This window comes from Arvicanthis niloticus, chromosome 11 (genome assembly GCF_011762505.2).
Source record: "Arvicanthis niloticus isolate mArvNil1 chromosome 11, mArvNil1.pat.X, whole genome shotgun sequence".
Lineage (NCBI taxonomy): Eukaryota > Metazoa > Chordata > Mammalia > Rodentia > Muridae > Arvicanthis > Arvicanthis niloticus.
In genome coordinates this window covers 61,082,773-61,107,841 of record NC_047668.1, presented here as the reverse complement: position 1 = coordinate 61,107,841, position 25,069 = coordinate 61,082,773, and the positions used below count along the sequence as shown (strand labels likewise).

General features: G+C 40.7%; 1 protein-coding gene across 10 annotated transcripts in view; it reads right to left on the bottom strand.

Annotated features, from left to right (window-relative positions):
* Ltbp1 (latent transforming growth factor beta binding protein 1) overlaps nucleotides 1-25,069 on the bottom strand; it is a 381,523-nt gene that overhangs the window by 73,311 nt on the left and 283,143 nt on the right. For all 10 annotated transcript variants that reach the window (XM_076942288.1, XM_076942287.1, XM_076942286.1 and 7 more), the window contains 5 exons: nucleotides 24,548-24,670; nucleotides 21,203-21,322; nucleotides 7,072-7,194; nucleotides 4,264-4,386; nucleotides 2,277-2,399 (listed from right to left, as the gene is read on the bottom strand). In XM_076942288.1, the coding sequence (XP_076798403.1) occupies nucleotides 2,277-2,399; nucleotides 4,264-4,386; nucleotides 7,072-7,194; nucleotides 21,203-21,322; nucleotides 24,548-24,670 (612 nt within the window). The remainder of the gene's footprint in view (nucleotides 1-2,276; nucleotides 2,400-4,263; nucleotides 4,387-7,071; nucleotides 7,195-21,202; nucleotides 21,323-24,547; nucleotides 24,671-25,069) is intronic.

Here is a 25,069-nt window from a genome sequence, read left to right as displayed (position 1 = left end):
TGTATGGACCATGTTGCTCACTGACTTCCTAAGAGAACCATCCACAGCAGTCTCTCCACAACACAGGGCTCCTTCCAACACAACTGCCACTTCTTCATTTGATGTGGTTATATCAAATCATTGGATCATATATTGAATAAAAATGAATTTTTCAGATATCATCTGGTTCATAATTTACTTGACTACTTGCCTAATTTTTTTCATTAGAAATACTGATGATGTCCATTTTGTCTATATTATTAACCCTTGAAAAATACTACCGTAGGTAAACTCCCAAAAGATGACTTACCAGTACATAGACAACACACATTTTAAAGCCATTGAAATTAGGCTCAAATTGTTCCCTAGAAGGACTGAGTTGTTTTATACTCCTAGTAGCAGAAGAGACAAGGTACTCAGCCACTTTGAGAATACTTGTACCAAATTGTCTTATAAAAAAAAATGCTGCACACACTTGACCTTCATGTGGGTTCTGAACAACTGGAGTGGCAGCTATCCCAAAAGCTGTTGTCTGTAGAAGGGATATGTTCTACCAGCAGGGCTGCCTTATCTGGCCTCAGTGGGAGAGGAAACGCCTAGCCTCATAGAGACTTGAAGTGCCAGGGTCAGCAAGGTGGGGAAACTCAGGGTGCCCCCACCCATCAGAGGAGAAGGGGAGGAGAGAAGGGTAAGGACTGTGGTAGGGGATGACCAGGAGGAGGCAGTGAGCAGAATGTAAAGTGAATAAGTTAAAAAAATTAAATAGAAATGCTGCACACTATAATTCGCAATGGCTCTTCCCCAGCTAACTGAGATAGAAGTAAAAAGGATGTTGGGCATTCAAAGTCCTGCCAGGAGATCATTCTTGAAAATGGTTATGGTAGTTTAAATAAGGCCGTGTGCCCTTAAGTTTCTTCTTGTCTGGTATTTTGGTTATAGCAACAAGAAAACTATCACTGTTCCCTAGATGAACCCCAAATATACACAATGTTCTTAAGTGATAAACTGGTGTCAAGAGAGAAAGAGTGTCAGGAGAAAATACTCCTGTGTATAAGCTGGGCAGGCAGCCAAAGTACATGGCTTGAACTTGAAAATGGACCCCCAGACAAAGTTATTAAATTAACAGTCTGGCAAGCCAAGGATGGGTAAGATTCTGCACAGAGCCTTACTAACCTAAGACAGAAGTGAATTGCTTTGGATAATGCATATTCCATGATGGGTAAGGAAGGTATCCTTGTCAAAATGACCTAAGACAGGCTCAGTCTTGTTAATGAAATAAAAAAGGGGGAGAGGGGTAGAGCCTTTGGGGCTGCTTGGCAAAAATTTTACATGGGCCAAGGACAAGGAAATAGGCTGCTTGGCAGGAATATGACATTGGCAAGGACAAGGAAGTAGGCTTCACACAGGAATCTGACATTAGGCTAAACAAAAAAGTAATTTCAGGTAGGAATCTAAATCTTAGGCTAGAACAAAAAAGTAATTTCAGACAGGAATCTAAATTTTAGGCTAGAACAAGGAAGTAGGTTTCAGACATGAAAATGACTTTGGCCTAAGACAGGCAAGTAGGCTGAGATATTTTGGTCATTCTGATAATCCCCTAGAAACAGTGATCATGGTAGTGTTCACATAATTGGGTTTGACTATTTGTGTTTATTGTCTTGCTTGTTCCTTGACTATTTGCATCTATTGTATCACTAGACCCTCAAACTAGAACTGACCTTAATACACGCATGTAATTAAAATGGTATAAACGCAAAAAAGGAGGGAGGATGGGATGGGGGTACTAGGGAGGGGAAACAGGGAAAGGGGATGATATCTGAAATGTAAATAAATAAAATATCCAAGAATCCTCCCCCCCCCCAAAAAAAAAGAGCTGGCCAGGCAGCCTTGAACACCTGGTCCAGGCTCTAAGCTACAGTGAACTCTGAATGCTACACATGTAGGGTATCTTGAAGAAGTGCTTTATACAGAAAAAAAAAACTCAGCTCTTAAAATCAGCCCTCAGCTGAAATGAAAAATTAAGCTGTTTGTTTGTTTGGGCCATTTAGTTTTGTACAAATGAGATATTACAGTTCAGAACCACACACCCAGATTAAACTATCCATCGCTGGTACAAAGAAGATCTGTACTCTCCTCATTTCTCTGTCTCATGCATACGACACCGGGAGAAACTCTTTGCAGGGAGCTAACCCTCAATTGTGAAGGCAAAAGTCAAGCTCCTATACAGCAGGTACAAAGATGCCAGACTGCCTCAGATTGTAGCATGTTCTAGTCCTGAGACAGGAAGTGATGCTTACCCTCACAGTGGTCTCCAAGCACAGATGCTCTGTAACCCTGGTTGCACACGCACTGGAAGGAGCCCTCTGTGTTCCTGCACTGCCCATGAGAGCAGAGATGCCGGTGTTCACATTCATCAACATCTGTGAGCAAAAGAGCACAGAGGAACCCATTATTTGCCTCAGAATAGGTACAGCGATTTCTGGCTTACAATTCAGCAAGACCTTCATCAAGTGATGTACACCGAACTCAAATTAAAGGTCATTTTACGATAGGGGGAATTCCAAAGAACTTAAAAATGTAAACTGCCTGTACGCATGGGTTTCACTACTTAAACATAGGTAGCAAATAGTTTGCTGTAATTCGTGAACCACATTTGATACATTCAATTTTGATACTGGGTTGAAAGTATGCATGCTTATAATAGCCTAAAGTAAAGGTCCCCAAATTGTAGTACCCAGGCCAAATCTAGCCTGCTAGTATTTATTTAATACCACTCTGGATATTCTCATATTATCTGGTTCATTACAGAAAAGATTTTCAACCACCATTCTTAAGTAGTACAAGCACCTATGTCATCATTTTCTTGCATTTCTAATCTACCTCTTGGGCTCTGAGCAACTAGTTTTCATTCCTTAATACATCTATCTGTCTATTCTCATCTATTCTCTATCTCCTTAAAAAAAAGATATTCTGGTCAAACCTAATATCCTTCCCCTCCCCTTCACTCCATTTGCTATTCTACATTTCTACTCTTTCCTGCTGGAGACATACATTCTCAACTTGAGTAGCGTTGGTTTCAGTCACGTGATCCTGAGTTCAGATACTCACCTGGCATGTACTATAATCACACTTACGACACAGACTATACTGCATGGATCCAAATACTTTGCCCTCATTGTCACATTGGAATAACAGACTTCCTGGGGCAGAGGTTATGTTTACCACAGTTTGGTTTTTTTTTTTTTTTTTTTTTTTTTTTTTTATGATGCCTTAGATAACTCCTTGCTGTAGGTAGACACTCAGGTAACATTACTTGTTGAAGTTTTTTTTTAACATTTGAAAGCATTTCTCTCTTGTTAATCATTTTCTGCCAGTGTTTCTATAAGATGTAACACACATATCAGCTCCCACAGGAATCTGGTTCATTTTCCTCCCACCCTGAGGTAGTCACATCTCTGATTAGATTATCAGAGCATTCAGTCACTAAATTAGGTTTTTCCATGCTAATAATCTAGCTCATAGGTGGTTCTGAGCACATCACTGAATGGGACCTGAGAGGCTTTGCAAAGGCCTCTGAATGAGGCAGCCTGACTGAATCATGGGCAGAGCTTGTATCCACTCCCTTTAGGTAAATGGGTTCTGGGATTATAAAGACAGAAACAGTAAGAGGGATTGTGGCACAAGTTGCTTAACTTAGCCATGTATATGAATGTGTTTGTGTATGTCCTACCACCGCTCACTCCTAGGTTAGTCAGACACTTGATGTTCTAAAACTGGATGCCTTTGAAAGATTACAACAGCAATGGCAGATGCTTCTGTACTTATCATCAGATATTCTTGCTTCTCTATCACTGTCAGTGGATGGGTTTGCTTATGAAATAAATAGTCTTTATCTCTGAGAATAAGGGACAAATTATTTCAGTGTACCAAAATTGGCCAAAAAAAAAAATGAAGCTAAATACACACTGAAACTATTAACATGCTATAGCAGAATACCAGGCAAAACACAATGACTTTCTAATTGTGAAATCCCACAAAACACCAGAATTAATTTAAATGCTTAAATGGAAGTTACTTTACGTACTGAGGAGTTACATAGATGGCAACAACTTTTCTTCTTCGTTCTGATGCTTAGCTAATGGCCACCAATGTCATAATTTCCTACTTTAACTCACGTCATTTTATTTTATTGGCTTGCCTGACTTACCTAGAATTACCTGGGTATAACGACCTAGGCTGGGTCACTCACCCTGGTCTTAGTAATTCACAATGCCACACACCTACCTTCACATTGGTCTTTAGCTGCTGACAGTTGATAGCCCTGTCCACAGGTACACCGGAAGGAGCCGTCGGTGTTTTTGCACTGCCCGTTCATACACAGGTTCCCTTGTTGACATTCATCAATATCTGTTAACATAAATGATGACAATTAGTTTTTGAAAAGAGACCCCCTCGCAGGAGAACATGGTAATCCTGGCAATGTGGTCTGGGCTTATTGTCCTAAAACAATAGTACTTTGGCTAAGCACTAGAAACTTTACCAACCCAGTATGTTGAAATGTGTAAGTTCAGTGATTCCAAAAGCAAGTTACAGCTCTGCATGATCGTACTCTAACACTTCAAACAAAGCATAAAGACAACACATAAAGCTTAGAGTTGAAAATGGAAGGCAGAACATGAAGCACACAGTAGCAGCTACTAGATTCTTTAGGCCCACTGCACCATAGGAAAGGCGGAAACAAAGCAATCAGGGGTAAGCAAACATAAACCTGGGCAGGTACAGAAGGCAACAGAAGAATACAGTTTCTTTATAACTTCAATGATAAGGTCGAAGAGTTGTGATTACTAAGACAAACCTCTTTCTCAAAGAAACAAGGAAACCATCAGTCATGGTAGGAATGTGACAGATGATGATAATGGGACACAGAGAAAGTGGTGCTTGTGGATTTAAAATAAAATGCCTTCACTGAGCCAGGCACATGCCTGTAATTCCAGCATTTGGGGAGGCTGGGCTAGAAAGACATGACTTCCATCTGTCTGGATACACAGTGAAATCCTGTCTCAAAAAAAAATCCTAAACAGATATTGCATGTTTTCTTTCATATTGTGAATCTAGCTTGATCTCTCTCTCTCTCTCTCTCTCTCTCTCTCTCTCTCTCTCTCTCTCTCTCTCTCTCTGTATATACGTATTTCTATGTATATGCACATAGACATGCACAGATAAATGTGTATTTAAGCAACAAATGTAGAGATGGGAGGATGGGAGTGATCTCAAAGGGGGTGCGGGGGGAAACCAGAGAGGGTGATAGATTGCATGAAGCACTGGAGAGCAATATTCTGGGACAAGTCAGAGAAAGGCGAGTAGACAGAGGGAGCAAAAGGGAAGAGTGAAATGTGCCAATAGTGTATGAAAATGTCACAGTGAAATCCATCGCTATATACTGGCCAAACATCAACTGCAAAGTAAATAACCCTAGAAGAAGAAAAAAGAGCCTTGAAGAAAGTTAGCACAACTGAGAAGGAGTGTAGCATTACAGAGAAATGCCACCAAGCATCAGTCAGTGCTCTTGGAAATGCCATGCAGAAGAGACAGGATGGCAGTAAAGCATGGCTTCATTTATTACTTGGACATTTCAAGTAAAAACAGGGTTTGTTTCCCACATGGTTCTGTTTGTCTACTGTAAGGATTTATATTGCTTGTCAACTTGACATGATCTAGAACCATCTCTGTGACAAATCTCTCAGCATGTGTGCGAGGGATTGGCAAGATTAGGTCAATTGGGATGGAAAGACCCACCCTAGCTGACAAACTGCATAAAAAGGAGAAAGCAAATCTATTAACAGGATTTACCCACTCCCATCCCCTACCTCCTGACTGTAGACACAACATAATCAGCCATCTTGAATTCTCACCAAGACTTCCCCATCATGATGGACTGTGCTTCCAAGCTCCGAGTCAAAATAAGCCCTTCCTCTCTCAGGCTGCATTTGCCAGGCACTTGTCCCAGCAAGGCAGAAAGTAATGAATACAGCTACTGTGCTGGTCTGTCCTAATTTCAAAATTCTGTCTTGCTTCGCCTATATTAGCCCAACCAGACATGTATGTTTGGCTGGACAGCTAGCAAATTCATTATTATTAAAACGTGGTACAATTGTTCTTCACCACCTGCACCATAGGCCTCTGAGGACTGGAAGAGGAGAGCAGATGCAAAAGTCACTAGCCCTCACTGACCTAAACTGCAATGTATAAGGTGACTAAGGGGGCTATAGAGAAGCCACATTCTGTTGTTTGACTCTAAAAACCTCTTACTAAAAATGTGTCTGAAAGTGTTTACCAGAAAACCTGCTCACTGTACAGCCCTTTCCCTCCAGGATGATTGAGAGTTGCCTATTATCTGAGGAAAGTTGGGTTTCTTTCTTGTTCTTAATTTTTGTTTTTTGTTTGTTTGTTTGTCTGTTTGAGACAGGGTTTCTTTGTGTAACCTTGGCTATCCTGGAACTAGCTCTGTAAACTAGGCTGGCCTTGAACTCACAGAGATCCTCCTGCCTCTGTCTCTTGAGTGCTGGGATTAAAGATGTGTGCCACCACCACTTGGTGCAAAAAATTAAACTTTATAAAATTTAAGGAATTACCATTTAAGAACTAGAAATGGATATAGTCTTATTTAATAGTAAATGGAATAGTAAAATTATCCAGGACACTTTATCGAATTTTAATATAGAGGTTTGTTTTAAAAAGAGATCTGCCAACACGTTTTTAGATACTAATGAGAAGTTGGAAAAATTGTGGTAATACATTGGAGTATTTTGGGGCCTTTATAGATTATGGTTGGAGAGTTAACAAGGACAGGCAAAATGTATATAACATACAACCAACAAGAGGCAGGTAAAAACCCTGCATGTCACATACAGTATTCGAGAGTTGTGATGTTTCTGAATCCACTACATATTTACCTGCAATAAGGAGCCAAACATGCTTCAAGGAGATGGATGGAAACAAACATAGGTGGCATGGTCCATTTTTAAGGCCAGCCACTCAGTTCTGCTCATGAAGGGAGTTCAAATGCAATGGGTCGTGTGATTTCAGCCTTACCTTGACAGTGCCTATGGTCTGGTGTGGGGCTGTAGCCCTTGTGGCAGGAACACATGTAGGAGCCTTCCAGGTTGGTGCAGGAGCCATTAGTACAGACCTTTGGCTGCAGGCACTCGTCCACATCTTGCATGGTGTTGCATAACGGAAAGAAACAAGAAGAGAGGGAAAGAGAGCATGAATCAACCTTCAGAAGACCAGGCAGATTCTTCAACTTCCTAGGTGTCCTGACCGGAAGCCGCAGCTGTGCTGCTGAGTGCGCTGCTTCCAGGCCTCATTCACTATGAATGAAGAACGGACCAAATGAGCTGTACAAACAAATAAAAAACATGGAGGGCCTGCTGTGAGTCAGACTGTGGCGGAGGGGGATGGTAATTTTAGGACAGTATGTCCTGCAGGATAAGGTCTTTCTTACAGAAGGGCTGGGGACCATTCTAGGAGTTGATGGGATCAGGAGGGTGGGAAGCTGGCCCTTCAGACACAAAAGTAACTCAGGGCCCAGAAAGACTAAGGGCCAACAAAGCCATAACTGAAAACTGAAGGAGGGAAGTCTTCACACCTCTATAGGACAGTGAATTGGCATGGTAAAAACCAATCCAAGACTGCTTCTTGGTAGGTTACTTGGGCAGCTAGAAGGTAGTTTGTAGATTATACAAACAGAAGCTACAGTCAAAGTAGCAACTACTACTAATGGAACCGCACAAAGTGTTCCCTATACTTGTACCAAAATTAATAGGGAACCAGCATTTCAGAAAGGAAGGAGCAGGTACTTAGAGAAGCTCAGTAACTTATCCAAGGTCATGGGATTAAACAATGGTGATGATTCTGGGCCTGGGGAGATGGTTTAATGGTTAAGAGCATTGGCTCTTCCAGAGGACCCAGGTTCAACTCCCAGGACTCATAAAGCAGCTCACAGCATTGGTAACTCCAGTCCCAGAGGACCAGATATCCTGTTCTGACCCAGAGGGTGCCAGACCCACATGTGGTGCAAATGCAGGCAAAACACCCATACACATGAAATAAAATACAATTTTAAAAAGAAAAAAAGAAAAGAAAATGGTGGTTCTGAAGTTTGAACTCAAAGCCCATTTTAAAACAAACAGACAGACAGACAGACAGACAGACAGACAAAAAAACCCTGTAATACATTTCTGTCATAAGCAAAGTTAAAACCAGCAAAAGAGAGCAGATGAGTTTGGAGTGTTTTTAATTATTTGCTAACCATATTTATATTGAAAGAAACTGTTTAAATTTTCACTGATTTTATTCAACATCAACTCACTGAGTTCTTACTAGAATATTGCTACTAAGAAGAATGAGGATTGAAGAGAAAGCCCAACTGGTAAAGTGTTTGCCATATGAGTGTGCGGGCCAGAGTTTCGAATCCCAGAACCCATGTAAATGTTGGCAGGCACGGTGGTGGCTTCATGCAATCCTAGCACTCAGGAGGCAGAGACAGGGAATCCCTGAAAAAGTTGTCTAGACAGACTACCAAAACCCAGCTATGGGTTCAATGAGACACCCTGCCTCAATCTATAAAATCAAGACTGATTGATAAAGACTCCTAAGATCAACGTTGGACTTCCACATACATGTACACACATACACACACACACACACACACACACACACAAACACACACTTACCCGTACATGTGAATTTGCATATATAAAAAAACAGTTTTGAATGCTGCGTCTCATTTGCATGCTCTTGGGTCAATCACTTATTTATGTTGTGGGAACATACATGAGTATAGCATTGATAATTTAAGAAGAAAAGCCTCAGAACTGTAGTCCACTTGTCACTACAACTTAGTCTAAGTATTCTTGGCCTATAAATTAATAAAAATATTTTTTCCTCCTCCTGCCCCCAAGCCAGAGGAGTCAAAGACACCATGAGAAAATTTACAGAATATACTAGCATGGGCCCATAGGGGCTCATAGACACTAAACTGTCAACCAAAAAGTATGCATGGGATGGACCTGGGCCCTGAGCACGTATGTAATAGTTATACAGCTGGGTCTTTATGTGTGACCCCTGACAGCAGGAGCAGGGCTGCCTGTGGCTCCATTGCCCCCCTTAGATCCCTTTCCTCTAACTGAGCTGCCTTGTCTAGTCTCACTAGGAGACTTGATATGTTCAGGCTGCAACTTGATGTGCCAAGGCTGGTTGATATCCAGGGGAGACTCTCCCTTTTCTGAGACAAAGGGAAGAAGAGTGGGTGAGGGAGAAGGTGAGAGACTGGAAGGAGAGGAAGGAAGCTGCAATCAGGATATAAAGTAAATAAATAATTTAATCGCTAATTTTTATTTTAAATGTGTGTGTGTGTGTGTGTGTATGTGTGTGTGTGTGTGAGAAGAGAGAGAGAGAGAGAGCATGTGCACATGAGTGCAAGTGCCCAGAAAGTTTAGATGATGCTCCCCCAACCCCTACCCCCATCCTCCCCACCCACTAACTGGAAATATAGGCAGTTGTGAGCTAGGAGCAGAACAGTACAAACAATTAACTCGCAAACCATCTCTCCAGCCTAATCAAAACATGAAAATCACTAAGGCTCTTAAAAGCATTTTTTATTTTTTTATTTTTTCCTGTTCACCAACACAAGGCACAGCATCAGCTGCCCAGCGAAGACTTTGTTTTCATTTGGCAACCTAGAGGTTAGATTGCTCTTGTCTTCCTTGAATTTTACGAAGACTGTTTTCTTTCTTAAGAGAGAACTCAGAAATAAAATTAGACTAAAGCACAGCAGAGGCCCATCTGTGAGTGTGTGCACCGTGAATTCCATGTGCAGACTGAGGGAGAAGCCATTGGCATTGCCCACAGAGCTCAGTGTTGCTTTCAAAAATAACCCTAATTACGATGCACCAATCTGAGTTTCTAACAACAAAAAAACAGCACTTCCAGGCTGCCTCATTCCCCACCCTTTCTTTGCTTGTGGGAACCTACTTTTGTAAACACTGAGAGCAAACAACTTGAAAGAAGATGCCAAGAGTTGGAGCCAAAGTAAATAGTGGAAAAGAACGAGCCTAGACAGGGGCACGTAAATTCCAGACAGCAGCAAGAGAATGTCATGTCTAGTATCTGGTTTGGTTTCAAAAATGTTAACAAGTTCAGAAATGTATGGACTCTCTGTTTAATTACTCATGCCCCAGAAAGAGTGATTTACAGAGCTATAGAATGTAACAGCAATGTCTATTCCTAAGGCCATATTTTATTTAAATTGTAGACACTGCAGATTGCCATGCATGGGATACTTACAACATTGACTTTTTTTTTGAAAGCTACCACAATGATTAACGATGAAATAGACTGCTGTGTAATAGCTAGGATAGTTTTAAATGTTTATTCTTTACTTATTATAGACAAAATTTCATGGAACCAGCCATTTCTTGGAGGCATAGTAGTTAAGAGTCAAACAGTCCATGGCCTTAATGAAGATTAAACTCTAGAGGAAATAGCATGCAACAGGAATTTCTACAAAGAAGGAAGGTAGATAGAGAGCAGTGGGACAGAAACGCTTGACTGAAACATGGAGAACAAAGCAAACTCCATAATGTATCTTAGTTTCCTGAAGCCAGGGGATAGTCTCTCACCAATATACCACAGGAAGCAAGATAGACTCTGCCAAGCCACCATCTGCCGCTACCCAGGGTTACCTCATTTCTGCAATAGAAGGAGGTGATCATGCCTTGGGTTCCCATATTAGAGCTCGAAGTTCATGTTACTATAGCGTATGGTCATATAGAATATACATATTACCCCAATTCTTCTAAAGCATTTACATAATGAATTCAAACAGTCTTAGCTTCTTACCTCAGGCAAGAAACTTTATCAAGAAAAAAATCATAACCAAACGGGTTCCCCACTCCACATGAGCTGTTAGGGTATACCAACATTATTGCCTACCATTCAGTGAATTAACCTGGACTCAGAACTTAGGTTTACAAGGTTAATTGTTTACAAGGTCAGAAGTTATGGCTATAACAGCTCAAAGATTTATGGACACATCTTATTATGCTATCACCAGTTCCAAATAGATTCTTATCAACTACAGAGTCCCGAGAGATTGAGAAATGCTTTGTTCACACTAGGGATGCCAGGCCAGCAGGATGTGTTACTTGAGTCTTCTACTACTCAGAAATGATTTGTCCTTAATAAACTCTGTCTGGCTCTTAGAGCACTTTTTTTCCCTTTAAAAACCTTCTGCATCATTGTTTGAACCAAACATTGTACAATTCTTTGTCAAGATTAGCATGCAGATCTTTACTCAACTCCACCTTCTTTCCTCTTTCTGGGAAGATGAGGACATGCACCTCCCTCAGTCCTCTGGCAACTTTCCATTCTTCACAATTTCACCATGATGTCTCCCAGCTGGCCAGCAATTCCACCTTGCTAATTCTTACCGCCTTGGGATGTAATTCATGTGAGTCAGGAATGTCTTTTGAATTGTCCTAATAGCCTCAGAACATATCACATTGCCTCAAATCCCTGATTGCTGGGCATGAGCTACCAGGTGCAGAGGGACTCAGGAGGCTCTCTCCACCCATTCATGTTCTCCTTGGACTAATCGCAGTCTTACACATCACCTGTCAATTCCTTGGAACTTGCTTGAATTTGTCCCAGAGCAGTAATTTACATGCATTATTTCCTGTATTCTCAAGTAGATGAATCTGTCAACAATATGAGGCAATCATTTCTCTGAATCCATGTAACCACAATTAATTCCTTAGTCACCCCCATAGACTTCAGGCAATGACATCCTTTTGAACCAAAAAAGGAGTGTCATATTCCAGTAATAAAGTCACATAAATGCAGAGGCTGACCACCCCCTCACCCAAATGTGTCCTCAATGCAGTGACCCCTCAACTATTCTCCATGTGTTATTTTTCATAGGAAAGAAAAGGAGACTACATTTGACAGGAAACGGACCATGGAGAAATGAGACACAGATGTTGATTGTGCCAACATGGTGAGACCACCTCTGCTCTACTGAAGGTGCAGCAAATCCCAGGAGCTTAGGCCCTTGTCAGTTCTTCTGAAGTTAAAAAAAAAATATGAAATAGCAAGCTGCTGACAAGAACCTGCTACACAATTGACAGATAATCACTAATTTTTTTTTTTTCAGAACTTGAAAGGAGCCAAGACTCTCCATATCCTGCACAATCAGCCAAGGATGACCTCAGAAAATCAGTCCTCAACTGCATTCATTCAGTGACGGGCTTCCTACCTCACTTCCCACAGGAAGACTACTCTTCAGGAAAATGCTGCAATAGTTAAGGGTGTTGCAGAACTACATTTCCAATTCCAGAACCCCTGAGCCATAACTAACATGGTTTACAAAGGCTGACTCCAGCTTTCTCCTTCCTATGAAAATTTTAATTCCCTTGTTTCTTTTACCGTGCTTTGCTCATTAATTTTCTGAGTGTATAAGAGGGGCACACATGATTTTACACAAAATGGAAACATTGAATTTGTAGGCAAAGGACCTGAGATTTTGTTTTCATCCTGTTTCTTACTACATGTGGCTTCCAATAAGATGATTGATCTGTTTGAGACTCAACTTTTGTATCCGTCCCACAGGCTGACTGCTGTGAAGGACCAAGTGAGAAACTTGGTCAAGTCAAAACTATATAAAGAGACATTTCTATTCTTGGTCACACAGCTGTAGTTTCTGTCTCCAAAAGTAGATTTTTCCCCCAAGGAGGTGAAATAATTCTACACTGAAATCATTAAAACACTAACAAAAAATGGAAGAAAACAACAGAAGACAGAAAGCCTCCCCATGCTCATGGGTTGGCAGAATTAACACTGAAAACAGCTGGAGTAGTAAAAGCAAACTGACTATACAATGCACTTTCAAACTACATTATTTTACAGACTAAGAGGTAAGTTCTAAAATTCATATGGAAGTTATAAAATTCATATTTTATAATTCAAAATTATATTAATAAGTTATAAAATTCATATTTATATACATATATGTATATATACATATATTAAAAAATATATAAATACATATATATACATATATATATATTTTATATATGTATATACATATATACATATATACATATATATATACACATATATATGTATATATATCAATGGAATAGAATGAAAGACATTGAAATAACCCACATAATGACAGCCACCTAAATTTTGACAAAGGTGCCACAAACATGCATTAGAGAAGAGAGCCTCTTTAAGAGTATTGGGGAAACTGGATATCTACAAGTCAAAGAAGGAAGCTAGATTTTCATCTCTCACAGTACCTCAATCTGGAACAGATCAAAGACTTTCTTAAAAGGCCTGACACTCTGAAACTGCTAGGAGAAAACATAGAGAAAACATCATGATACAGCCATAGCGAAGGATTTTCTGAATAGGACCCCAATAGTACAAATAGCACCCCCAAGAATTGATACATGGTATTTTACTGAATGATAAGGCTTCAGCATAGCAAAAGAGATAATCACAAAAATAGACAACCAGAATTCTGTCAAAAAAAATCTTTCCCAATCATGTATCAGACATTAGATTAATACCTAGTATATGAGTATATATGAAGTATAAAAATTAAATGGAAAGACATGTTATCTACCCAATAAACAGGGCCAATGAAATGAATAGTCAGCTCTGAAAAGAAACACAATTGTCAACACACTTAGATGTAGGTAAATAAAACTGTCTTGAGATTCCATCTCACCAGCTTACCAGAAAGAAATGACAATCAAACCTGGTGAAGATGTGAGGAAAGAGGAAATCTCACACATGGCTGGTGAGGGTGCCAACTGGTACAGCCTCTGTGAAAATCAGTATGAAGGCTTTTCAAAAACTAAAACCAGACTACAGGATGGCTCAGACATAACATCCCTGTGAATATTTCCAAAGCAATCTAACACAGGTAGAGAGAGTGCTCATCCATGTTTACCACTCAACTATTCAGAAGAGTTGGGAATTGCAGCTAGCCCTGATCTAGGTCAACAAGTTAGCCAAGAAATGTGGCTATATACACATGGTATTTTATTTAGTCATAAAATGTGAAATTGTGATATTTGTAGAAAAATAATGGAGCCAAAAGTCATTTTGTTAAGCAAAATAATCCAGACTCAATAACTCAATAAGACATATATGTGAGATCTCTCTCTCTCTCTCTCTCTCTCTCTCTCTCTCTCTCTCTCTCTCTCTCTGTGTGTGTAAAGGGGACCATGAGAAGGGAGAAAGAAATCGTAAGTGAAGGACAAGGTGGGGGAATAATTAAAAATATATATGCATATATAAATTATATAATAGGAAATTTTATATATAATAGGAAATTTTATATATAATAGGAAATTTTATATATACATATACACAAACATATACATATACCTATATATGTGTATATATATGTATATATATGAATGTGTATATATATGTGTGTATATATATGTGTTTATATATACATATATACATACACACACATATATATATATATATATATATATATATATATATACACACACACACTAGGATATACTAGGAAAGCACACGTGGGGACTACTTAAGGACATGAGAATCAGTGAGAGTGAAGTAAACAGCCTGGGGTGGGCCATAGTGGAAGGAAACAATAAAAATAAAGTCTGTTGACCCGTTGCACCTAAATGCTATCAGGAAACCATCCCTTTGCCTGGTAAATGAAACAAAATGGTACTTGAGTGGGGAGTTTTGTTGTTTCTACACTTTTGAGTCTTCCCTCACATCCAGTGGACACACAGTCAAGAGCTCAGTAAAGACTGTCTTGATTAGAAGACTCCTGTGCCATACATTGACTGAACATAAGGCCGGTGTTTGCATAGTCTTCAAAGCATACTCATCTACTATATTAAGTCAAAAGGCTTCTGCGGCACCAACTCTTCAGTTCCAGAGCAGTGTAGAAACACGCACACATCCCACAAAAGTTATCTCTGAGACACAGATTCCACAAATAAGTTGTAAACAATGTGTTCTCCGTGTTTATTCTACCAGGGCTCTGGGCCTGGTCAACACTGTGGAAGCTCAGTTATTCAAATGCCTGAGGCCGACCACACTGAGAAGGCTTTTGTGGGAGCTAGGCCATTAGCCCACAGAGATTAACAAAGAAGTAAAAAGCTCAGGAAACTCTGTTTCCTCTGTCACATGGTCACAGACTGAACTGTAAGAAGACAGTGAAATGAACCTACGGGTCGGCTGCACACCGCTGAGGAGTAAGCATTCTGAGGCGTGGAGGTGAGCATACAGAATGAGTGGAAAGAGGAACAGAAGCACTAACATAAAAGCTCAATCTATCATAAAGTCATCAGGAATCATTAATGACCCCTCAGAGATGTACCTCAATCCCTAAGACATATATCCCATCTATATCCATGCAAAAAGGCTAAAAAGTGAAAATGAAACCACAATATTAGTTCATATTAAGAAAGTTCCAATAGCAGATGGAGAGTAAAAACCTACATGCCATGGGGTTGAAGGACGCCAAAGTGCCACAGTTATTTAGGGAACGGAGAACGCGTCATAGTCACTCTATATTCGACTGCTGTTTTGTGTTTCAGGGTAATTGTAATAAAGAGATGATAAGGCTGGGAAGTTATATTTATTGAACCCAGTCATATGTCAGACCAAGTGCTTCATATTGCTTAATCAATTCTGGTGATTTGTACAGCTGTACTAAGAGGTTTCAATCCTTCCTTGGTATTTTACAGATAATGAAACTAAACTTCAAGGAGGTCACGTGGCCCAACTCCCATCTAATTTCAGAACTATTCAAGGTGCCTGTAAATAATGAACTGTCAGAGCAGCCCCTGGGGAATGACTCTCATTAGGCGCTCCGTAAGAGAAGTTGTTGACCTGTAAATTGATGACCTGCCAGGAGTCCTTCCCTGGATTAAACAGCCAGCTGGAGCTGGCTCCAACCTAGCATGCTGAAACAGTCATTGAAGACAGGACCGGACTGGCAACAAGGGCAGATTGAAGGCCAGATCCAAGGAGTGAAGCTCCAATGGTAAGAGTGGCCATCGGGAGATGACTGAAATCTACAGCTCAAGAAGTACCTATGGAAACAGAGCAGGAAGGAGAGCTGACAAAAGGCTCTAAGGAGTGATGTGTTAGGTAGAGCAAGGACCCCACAGGTATCTGAAGTAAACAATCAATGATAAGGAAAGAAGCGCCAAGCACCCTGAGCCAAGAATTAGGAAAGAGACACCACCACCTAAGGCTTACCTGTTCTGACATAAGTTCTGTTTCCATTCATAAACCGTGGAGCTGTGTCAATAGGTAGCATCAGAGTATACTTCCTGAACCCAGGCAGGTCATGAGTGACCTTAGCAAGTTCAGCACTCACTTAGATTACAAACAGATTAACAGACAAATCCCCAAGAATATTAAGGCTGAAGTAGTTTTTAAAAATTAAGTTTTTGTCGGGCAGTGGTGGCACACGCCTTTGATCCCAGCACTTGGGAGGCAGAGACAGGTGGATTTCTGAGTTCAAGGCCAGCCTGGTCTACAGAGTGAGTTCCAGGACAGCAAGGGCTATACCGAGAAACCCTGTCTCGAAAAACAAACAAACACACACAAAAACAAAAAACAAAACAAAAAAAAAAAAACCAAACCTTAAAATTAAGTTTTGTTAGCAGGCAAGGTAAAAAGTTCCTTTATGTTATTTTCCTGCACCTCAAGTCTTTGTGTGGATATAGCAATTTTTTTTTAATTTTTAAGAAAATTCCTTTTTAAAGATTTATTTAATGTATATGAGTGGTTTGCCCACAAGGATGTGTGTCATATATATTCAGTGCCTCTAGGGATCAGAGGAGGGAGCTGGAATCCCTGGAACTGCAGTTACTGATGGTTGTGAGCTTCTGTGTGGATGCTGGGAACTAAACAGGAGACCTCTGCAAGAGCAGCAACTGCTCTAAACAGGAACCATCTCTCCAGCCCCAAACAGCCATTCTTAATGAAGTCTTTTAGCAGATAAAAAAGGTCTAATTGACATGCAAATAGACAAGTATTTTTAAAAAGCCAACTTTAATAATATTATATAAGATACTGGGTTTATTTGAATATATTAGTATAAAAAATAGACTGTGAGAGAAGACCACTAATGTCCTGAAATACCACAGCCTTGTGGTCAAGGACTGTCTTCTCTGCAGATGGCAATTAATGAGTGTCATGCAGTGTGTAGTTTTTAAAAAATGATCCATGCTAAGTCCAGCTAGGTACCGGCATCTGTGGTCTCTCTCGCCCACCTCCATGGCTAGCCCCAAGTGATGGCCAGCTGCTGCCAAGCTACTCCAATCTTTCAAGGTCATCCATCCCCTGTGGCTAGCCTGCAGAAAGCCAACTACTGCTCACTCAGATCCCCTTAGCCACATAAAATGATAACACTAGAGACTTGTAATATACCAGCCAAATTTATAATGATAAATCTCTCTAGCCCCAAAATGCCCACACAAAGAACATAAAACCCAATTGATATAAATAAAAGTTGTACACCTAGATTAGGCAAATGTACCCTGCACTGCTCTATTGCCCATCCATGAAATGCCTAGCTTCCTGTGGCTCCTTCAGGCCAAGTGGCCCCAGCTCATCCTCTTCCCTCCATCTTCTTCCCTCCTCCATCGCTCTCCTCTTCTCTTCTTCCTCTTTCCTCTCTCTAAAACTTTCAGCTCCACCTTTTCCTTCCACTGCCCAATCACAGGCTTTAGCCTTATCTGACTAATTAAGATTTCACCTGACCTCATCTGAGTATGGACACACCTCTTGAGGGAGCAGAAAATACAAACAGCAATCCACAACAGTGCCACACCTAGATTTTCTTCCAAATAAATGTGACTGTACAATATTCCCAATCTTTTAATGTTCTCACAAAATTTTTCAATTAAAAAGGAAGAAAAGCAGGTAAATAATGAGACTATCCTAACTTATCTGAACTCAAGAGATTTTTAAAGAACCAAATCTCAAGCTGGCAAGATAGCTCAGGAGTTCATTTACCAACATGAAAGACCCGAGTTCAAGGCCCGGGACCCACATAGAGAGAGAGCGTGAGCTTTCACAGGTTGTCCTCTGACCACTACCTACATACCATGGCATGCTTACACATGCATGTGCACACACATATACACAAATGAAACAAATAGAATTATAACAATTTTATATCAAATATAGCCACTGGTAACTACTAAGAGAGAGAAATAAGTGATTGGTAGAGATTATCTTCTAACATGTCGTCTGAGCACCAGACTCTCACCTCCAACACTCTCTATCTACCCCTTCTCCTTTAGGTTCATTTCTCTTTCTTCATGAAACTCATAGCCTTGGGCTCCCGTGCATTTCATTGTTGAGCTGTTCAGCTGAACTCCAGAGAACAAGGAGAAGAGGAACTCTATGTTGTTTATTCACAAACGCCCGTGGCCCAGAAGGCACTAGAAATACCCATTGAATGAACAAATAAGGCATGTGTTATTATGCTTGGGTAATACGGAACCTTCTAAAAAGTATTTTAGAGTATTCAAGTATGAAGGTGAGAACTGAAAAATAAAGGCACAAGAAGGTAGAGCTCATCATTCATAAGCATTGTCAGAAACTTCTAGAATTCAACCCAGATTGTTCTCTGTCCTCCTAACCTGCCTCTCTCTCTCTCTTTTTATATATATATATATATATATATATATATATATATATATGTGTGTGTGTGTGTGTGTGTGTGTGTGTGTGTTACATATTACATGTGTGTGTGTGCATGTGCATATATGTGTGTGCATGTGCACACATGCACACAATGAGTTGGCATGAAGACATGAAGTCTAAAAGGAGCAAATAATTCTCATTGACCCAAACCATCCCTAATAGGCATTAAAATAAAATATATGCATGAGTATGCAATAGCTGCCTTCATTTTCACTCATCTTTTCAACACTAGAAACTCTGTTACCAATGAAAAGATTAAGATGGAAAAATAGATTTCGGTAATCTATAAAAATCCCTCATGGGAAATTGTAAAGAGTGGCAAGTTCAATATGATCAATGAAGGAATGGTAATTCTACTTTGGAAGCAGATCTTCATCTATATATTATAGAGCCTGACATTCTGCCCAAAGCAGAGGGAGAAAGCGCATTGCCTATTCTTAATAATGGAGGACAAAAAACCTTAGCAAGGCAGACAAGAAGCCCAAGTGTGATTCTGGTTTAGCTGAGAAACAGACCAACTGACCTATAGGAATTCAAGAAGCATCACTTGCTTACTCACCGGTTTGAGTAGACACATAACATCAGTGAATCCATGAGTCGGGATGTGTTTGCAGTATTATGAACTACAGCTATCTAAGACAGACTTGGCTACAGTTTTGCTTCTGGTTCACACAAACCAGTATGTGAAAATGAGAACACCAAAAGAACTTGGAAACCTATGCCTGATGGGAAAACAAAAACCAAGTGCACTTTCTGAATAGCATCATTGACACGAATCACTGATTATCAATAAACAGTAAATGAATAGACACTTTTTCTTCTTTTCCTCAAAGATATACATCTTACATTGGTTGGAGTTTCCTGGGGATGCAGATGAAGATGTGATACAGAGGGGATGTGGATGGGATGCAGATGGTGTTTTAGAACAAGGGCAACTGTACCAGAAACAATGGCTGCATGGGTCCTGATGTCTGGTGATGAAGCCAAAGCTCTGAAATTGGGATTGTCTCTGCTGCCAACTAATCTTCATCCCTCTAAAGCACCTAAGTGTCTTCCCAGAGTTAGCAGAATAAAATCAACATCTGTAACTGAGTAGAGGGCCTTGCGTGCTCCATCCCCACATCTTGCAGTGTGTTTTCTCTGTTCTCTGGGATCAGCTACATTGGCCTTATTCTGTATAACCAAGTTTTTCATAAGCTTCTGGCATACATCTAGCTTTGTCAGAAATGGTTTCCTTTCTTCTCCATTTAAATGTCCATTAAGGGGTATTTGAGAGTAACCTGTTTTATGATAGGTTTTGCTCCTCAATATATATCAGTATGTGAAACAATTATTAGAGTATGTGTGTGTCCATCCATGTGTGTGCAGTTACTACACAATTGGAGAGAAATTAAAGTAGGAATGAGTGATATGCTAAACTCACATATTCAAAGTTCTGGCATGAAGTAGAAAGCTGTCAATTTCTAAAAAAGAGATTTATTTTCTTAAATTTTTATGTGTCTAAGTACATTCTTGCATGTATGTATGTGAACCAAATGTATGCAGTGCTCCCAAGGCCAGAGGACAGTAACAGAGCCCTTGGAACTGGAGTCAACTGGAGTCACAGGTTAGTTGTGAAATGCCATGTGGGCTCTGAGGACTGAACCAGTATCCTCGGGCAAGAGCATCCTGTGCTCTTAACAACTGAAACAGTCTCCCCAGAACTAAGAGCTCCACTTAAAACAAAACAATCACAGGCAAACAGATGTACAAAGGCAGAGGACCACAGCAACAGAGAGGCTGGTCTCATCTGACAGCTCCTTGAGTCCTACCTTCCTTTCAGCTCTGTGTGTGCCATGCCAGCTTCTTACTGGGCCCCATCTCTTCCTCTTTCACTCCACCTCACGACATTTTCTTCCCTTTAGTCCAGTACCGGGGATTGAACACAGGGACTAACCCTAACCCTAACCCTAACCCTAACCCTAACCCTAACCCTAACCCTAACCCTAACCCTAACCCTAATCCTAACCCTAACCCTAATCCTAACCCTAACCCTAACAAGCTAGGCAAGAGCGCTACCACTGAGTTACATCTCCAGCCATTTTTGTTTTGAGAGAAGATCTTGCTAGGTACCCTAGGCTGGCCTGTAACCTGTAATCCTTCTGCTTCTGCCTCCCAAATAGCTGGGATCGTGGATACACGCTTCCCTTTTTAAGGCTTTTGTTCTCCATCTTTCTTTCCTGTAATGTTTATCACTTTATTTTATTTCATTTAAGATCTTATTAGGGATAGTTTGGGTCCCTCAGAAATATTTGCTCCTTTTAGAACTTCATGTCCTCTGTGCCAACTCCTTTTCTTACATTCTCCATGATTTAAAATTACTCAAAACTTTTCTGAGAACTCCACCTCTATTTTCAAAGAAATGAAATCCTGATGGGAGTGTGGTGCTACCTACCAAGGCATTGTCCGTTCCAGCCCCGGAACCCTTCTGTGCAGGGCACGCACTGGTAAGAGCCTGGGGAGTTCACACATTGTTCCTCGGGACAAGTGCTTGGCGTCAGACATTCATCAATATCTGAAAAATTAGGAAGTTAGGTAGTGAACATCTTATCAGAAGTCGCCCCCCCCAAAAAACCCTCTGAATTTCATCATGAGAGTGAGAAAAAGCATCTTATATTTCAGGGAAGAAGGTAATTGGGTGAGACACCAGGTGTAGTGGCAAATATCCAACAGGAACACACAAATCAAGCTGGTTAAATATTTATTCACATTGGAACGGTGGCCTTCTCCACCCTTCAGTGAGACAGTGGGTTGTCTGGGGCCACACTGTGGACCAAATCTTACATGGAGTAGAGGGCATTCTAGGACTGAATAACTTAACTATCATATTATATGAATTCTTAGAAGTAGAAGGAGAATGAGAATGAGAAGAACTCATCAGATACTTCAAAAAATTTCCAGAAGAGGTGATATGACCATTTATAAATTCTCCAGTCAAATGTCACTTTTACTGTGCCCTACTAAGTGACTTTATTAATCATAATTCTTTTTAAAGAGAGAAAACACTTTACATATGGTTGACATTTTGTCACAGAGGTAGTGAGGTGTGTGTGTGTGTGTGTGTGTGTGTGTGTGTGTGTTTCAGAGAACAACTTGTGGGAATTCCTTCTTTACTTCCACCCTTTGGGTCCTGGGGACTAAGTACAGGTTTTCATGCTTGCTAGTAAACACCTTTACCCACTGAACCATCCTCTCAGTCCTAGGCATGGTAATTTTTTTCTAGATATTTTTGAAAGGAGGGGAAGAATAGGTTGTAGTTTAAAATGATACCAGACCAGGGCCACTATATCTCCATACAGTAGAAGGCTACTTTCCTGGGGGAGCATTTTGTATTTAGAGAAGCACATGTAATGTCTAAGTTTCCCAAAGAAAATATACAAGAGAGAAGACTCCAGAATATACTTATGGAAACATACTTTTAGGATCCAGGGCAAAAGACGAAAGTGAAAATAAGCAGAATTGGTTCACTAATTAAATAATCACAGGGATTTGTGGTCTTCATTCTAGATACCTTTAAGAATACTTTGTGAAAGAAGCTTCTGCACAAAAGAGGTTTAAAGTGATTATCATGGAGACAAAATAAAAGGATCGAGTCATTGCTGTAACTACATGCGACACTGTTGTGGTTCTCTCTCTCTCTCTCTCTCTCTCTCTCTCTCTCTCTTCTCTCTCTCTCTTCCACTGTATATGAATCTTTTTCTTTAGAAAAAATGCAACTGCCAATCAGAGACTGTCATTGAACTGGCCACAGTCTGCTCTGTGTTGAGGTGTAGGAAAGCACCTGTGAATCTGCTGTGGCACTTCCTGCTTGGCCTTCATCTACAAAGCCAGGGCCACCTGCCTTGTGACATTTTAAGGGCAAATGAGATAATGTCTGAAAATTGCAATAGGCTCCTTGGAGACTCAACTCCTGTTTAAAAGCAACTTCCTTCGTGGCATCCGAGACAAGCTCTGGGGAGCCAGAGACCTGGGGACCTTTGGTTCTGGTCCACCGTGGAATTAAAAACAGTCACAGTATTTGGTCTCTTTTTCTCTTCAAGCATTTTTGTGGAGATAGATTTATGCACACCCAGGGAACCCTAATGACATGCTAACTAGAGTTACATAATTCCCATAGATTATTACTGAATATTCTATCAGCTATAATTTGCAGCATTTTAAACGATCCAGTCTACTTCTTTCTGTCATTATGTAAATATCCTCTTTCTTCTCTGGGGCTGTATATGGAGCATAATTAAGGATTGGTGTTTGGTTTTCCTTTTGTGTATGAATATTTGTCAAAACTATCTTCAATTTTTAGCACTATTCTTGCTTGAGCCAAGAACAAAGAGTCATTGAAGAGGATGTAAAGACACTGAAAGGAGACGATGAAGAGTGTCACACAGGCTTCAGCTACACAAGTTTATGCTCACAATGACCCTGCCAACTGACTTCATGGCTCTCCTTTTACAAGCGATGAACTAAGGTTTAGACCAGACAATTACTACGAATGAGAGTTGTCAGCTGATTCCCACCCATGCTTTTCTAGGCTCACACTCTACTGCAGAGGGAGGATTCCCTAGAAGAGGACAGTGGGGACACTTTGGTGCTTGTCCAGTGGCACTGGGCCATAGATGGGAAGGTTCATGGCTCTGCTCTGATCCAAACTGATCAGACGCCCAGTAACACACGACGCTCCCACTTGTCTCTAGAGTTAGAACCCAAGGGGCTGAGGCAAGAGGCCAGCAGGACAGGCAGGTACGAACTGCCAAGAAATGTCTAATTAGTTCTCATTCCAGGCCTAGGTCATCTGAGTGTGAAAGGAGCCAATATGCAGAAGCCAAGGGACAGCTAAGGGAAGACTGGGCCACTAAGCCTGTCCCTCCCTAGCTTGTAGAATTTTGCCCACAGTGGAAAAGATGCAGAGCTTCAGGCAGCTGCAGGCAGCCAGCCAGGGAGTGCCAGAATCCAATCCATATCTAACTTGAAACCCTTCAAACACCAGGTCAGTGACCTGTGTCTTTGCTCTTGTGGGTCCATGCCAAGATTGCTGCAGAAGTTAATCTCTCTGGGGAAAATAATTACCAAAAAAATTAATAATAATAAGAAGAAGAACTGATGTAACATGAACATCTGCACCAACAGAAATACCAATTAGAATACAATTCTGACCACACTGTACACAGTTTCCAAGACGTTTCACTAATGAGCACCATCTCCGTCACTGTGATGAAGAAACGTTATCTAGCGCTGTTAGTCTCTGGCTCCAAATCCGTCAGACAGTGCTTCAAACAGTCTGCAGGAAAGTTCCAGAATACATGTAAAAAAAGACAGTTGAGACAAAAAAAAAAAAATGGAACAAGATGGGAAGAGGGAAATAAAAAATGAACCCAGGTTACACCTGCATTGTATTCACAGAAGAGTGAGCAGCCAGACACTGTAATTAAATCTGGCCCCAATCCAGAATCATCATCAATTAACTGTGCTTGCAACTGCAAACACCAGGAAAGACAGATGCCAAAGTGAAAAATAAGGAGACTATCAATGTAGGAAATAAGGCAGACAGAGCCGTTGAAGTCAGGCAGAGGCTGTGAGCAGAGAGAGAGGCTTTGAACCTTGTGAAGGGACAAAGGACTCACTGGGTCATGGGTAGAACTGAGAACAGCAAACCCACAGCAGTTGCCTTCCAGCCTTGGGTCTAGACCCCGCGACATCACTGAGTCCTGAGTCATAGGTCTCTCAGTCTTGTCAGCATACTCACCCTCGCAGTGGCCCCGCCGTGACATCCGGTACCCACTGTCACAGTATTCACACCGGAAGGCCCCAGCAGTGTTGATGCAGCGGCCTTCCCTACACACATCAGGCCTCAGACATTCATCCACATCTGCGTGAAACACAAAGTATTGTCCAAGGTTATTCATTTTTATTTGTTATGGTTTTCTTCTCAGTTTCTAATTAGCATAGAAAGTAACAGATTTCCTTTATGGCCTTTACAAACACTTAGTTTTGTTTTTGTTTCTCCCTCTTCCAACCTCCTCCCCCACCGCACCCCTTCTTTCTGATGTTGCCCCAGCCTGCATCCTTCCTTCCTCTCCCAATAACCCCCTTTATGCCACACATTTTCTATTATCTCCACCATATCTTTCTTTTTAAGTTGTCTCCCCCTTCTCATGTGTACCCTCCTGGTTTCCTGACCTCTAGTCCTACTCATTTTCATACAAGCACATACATACATACATACAAACATACATACATACATACAAACATACATACATACATACAA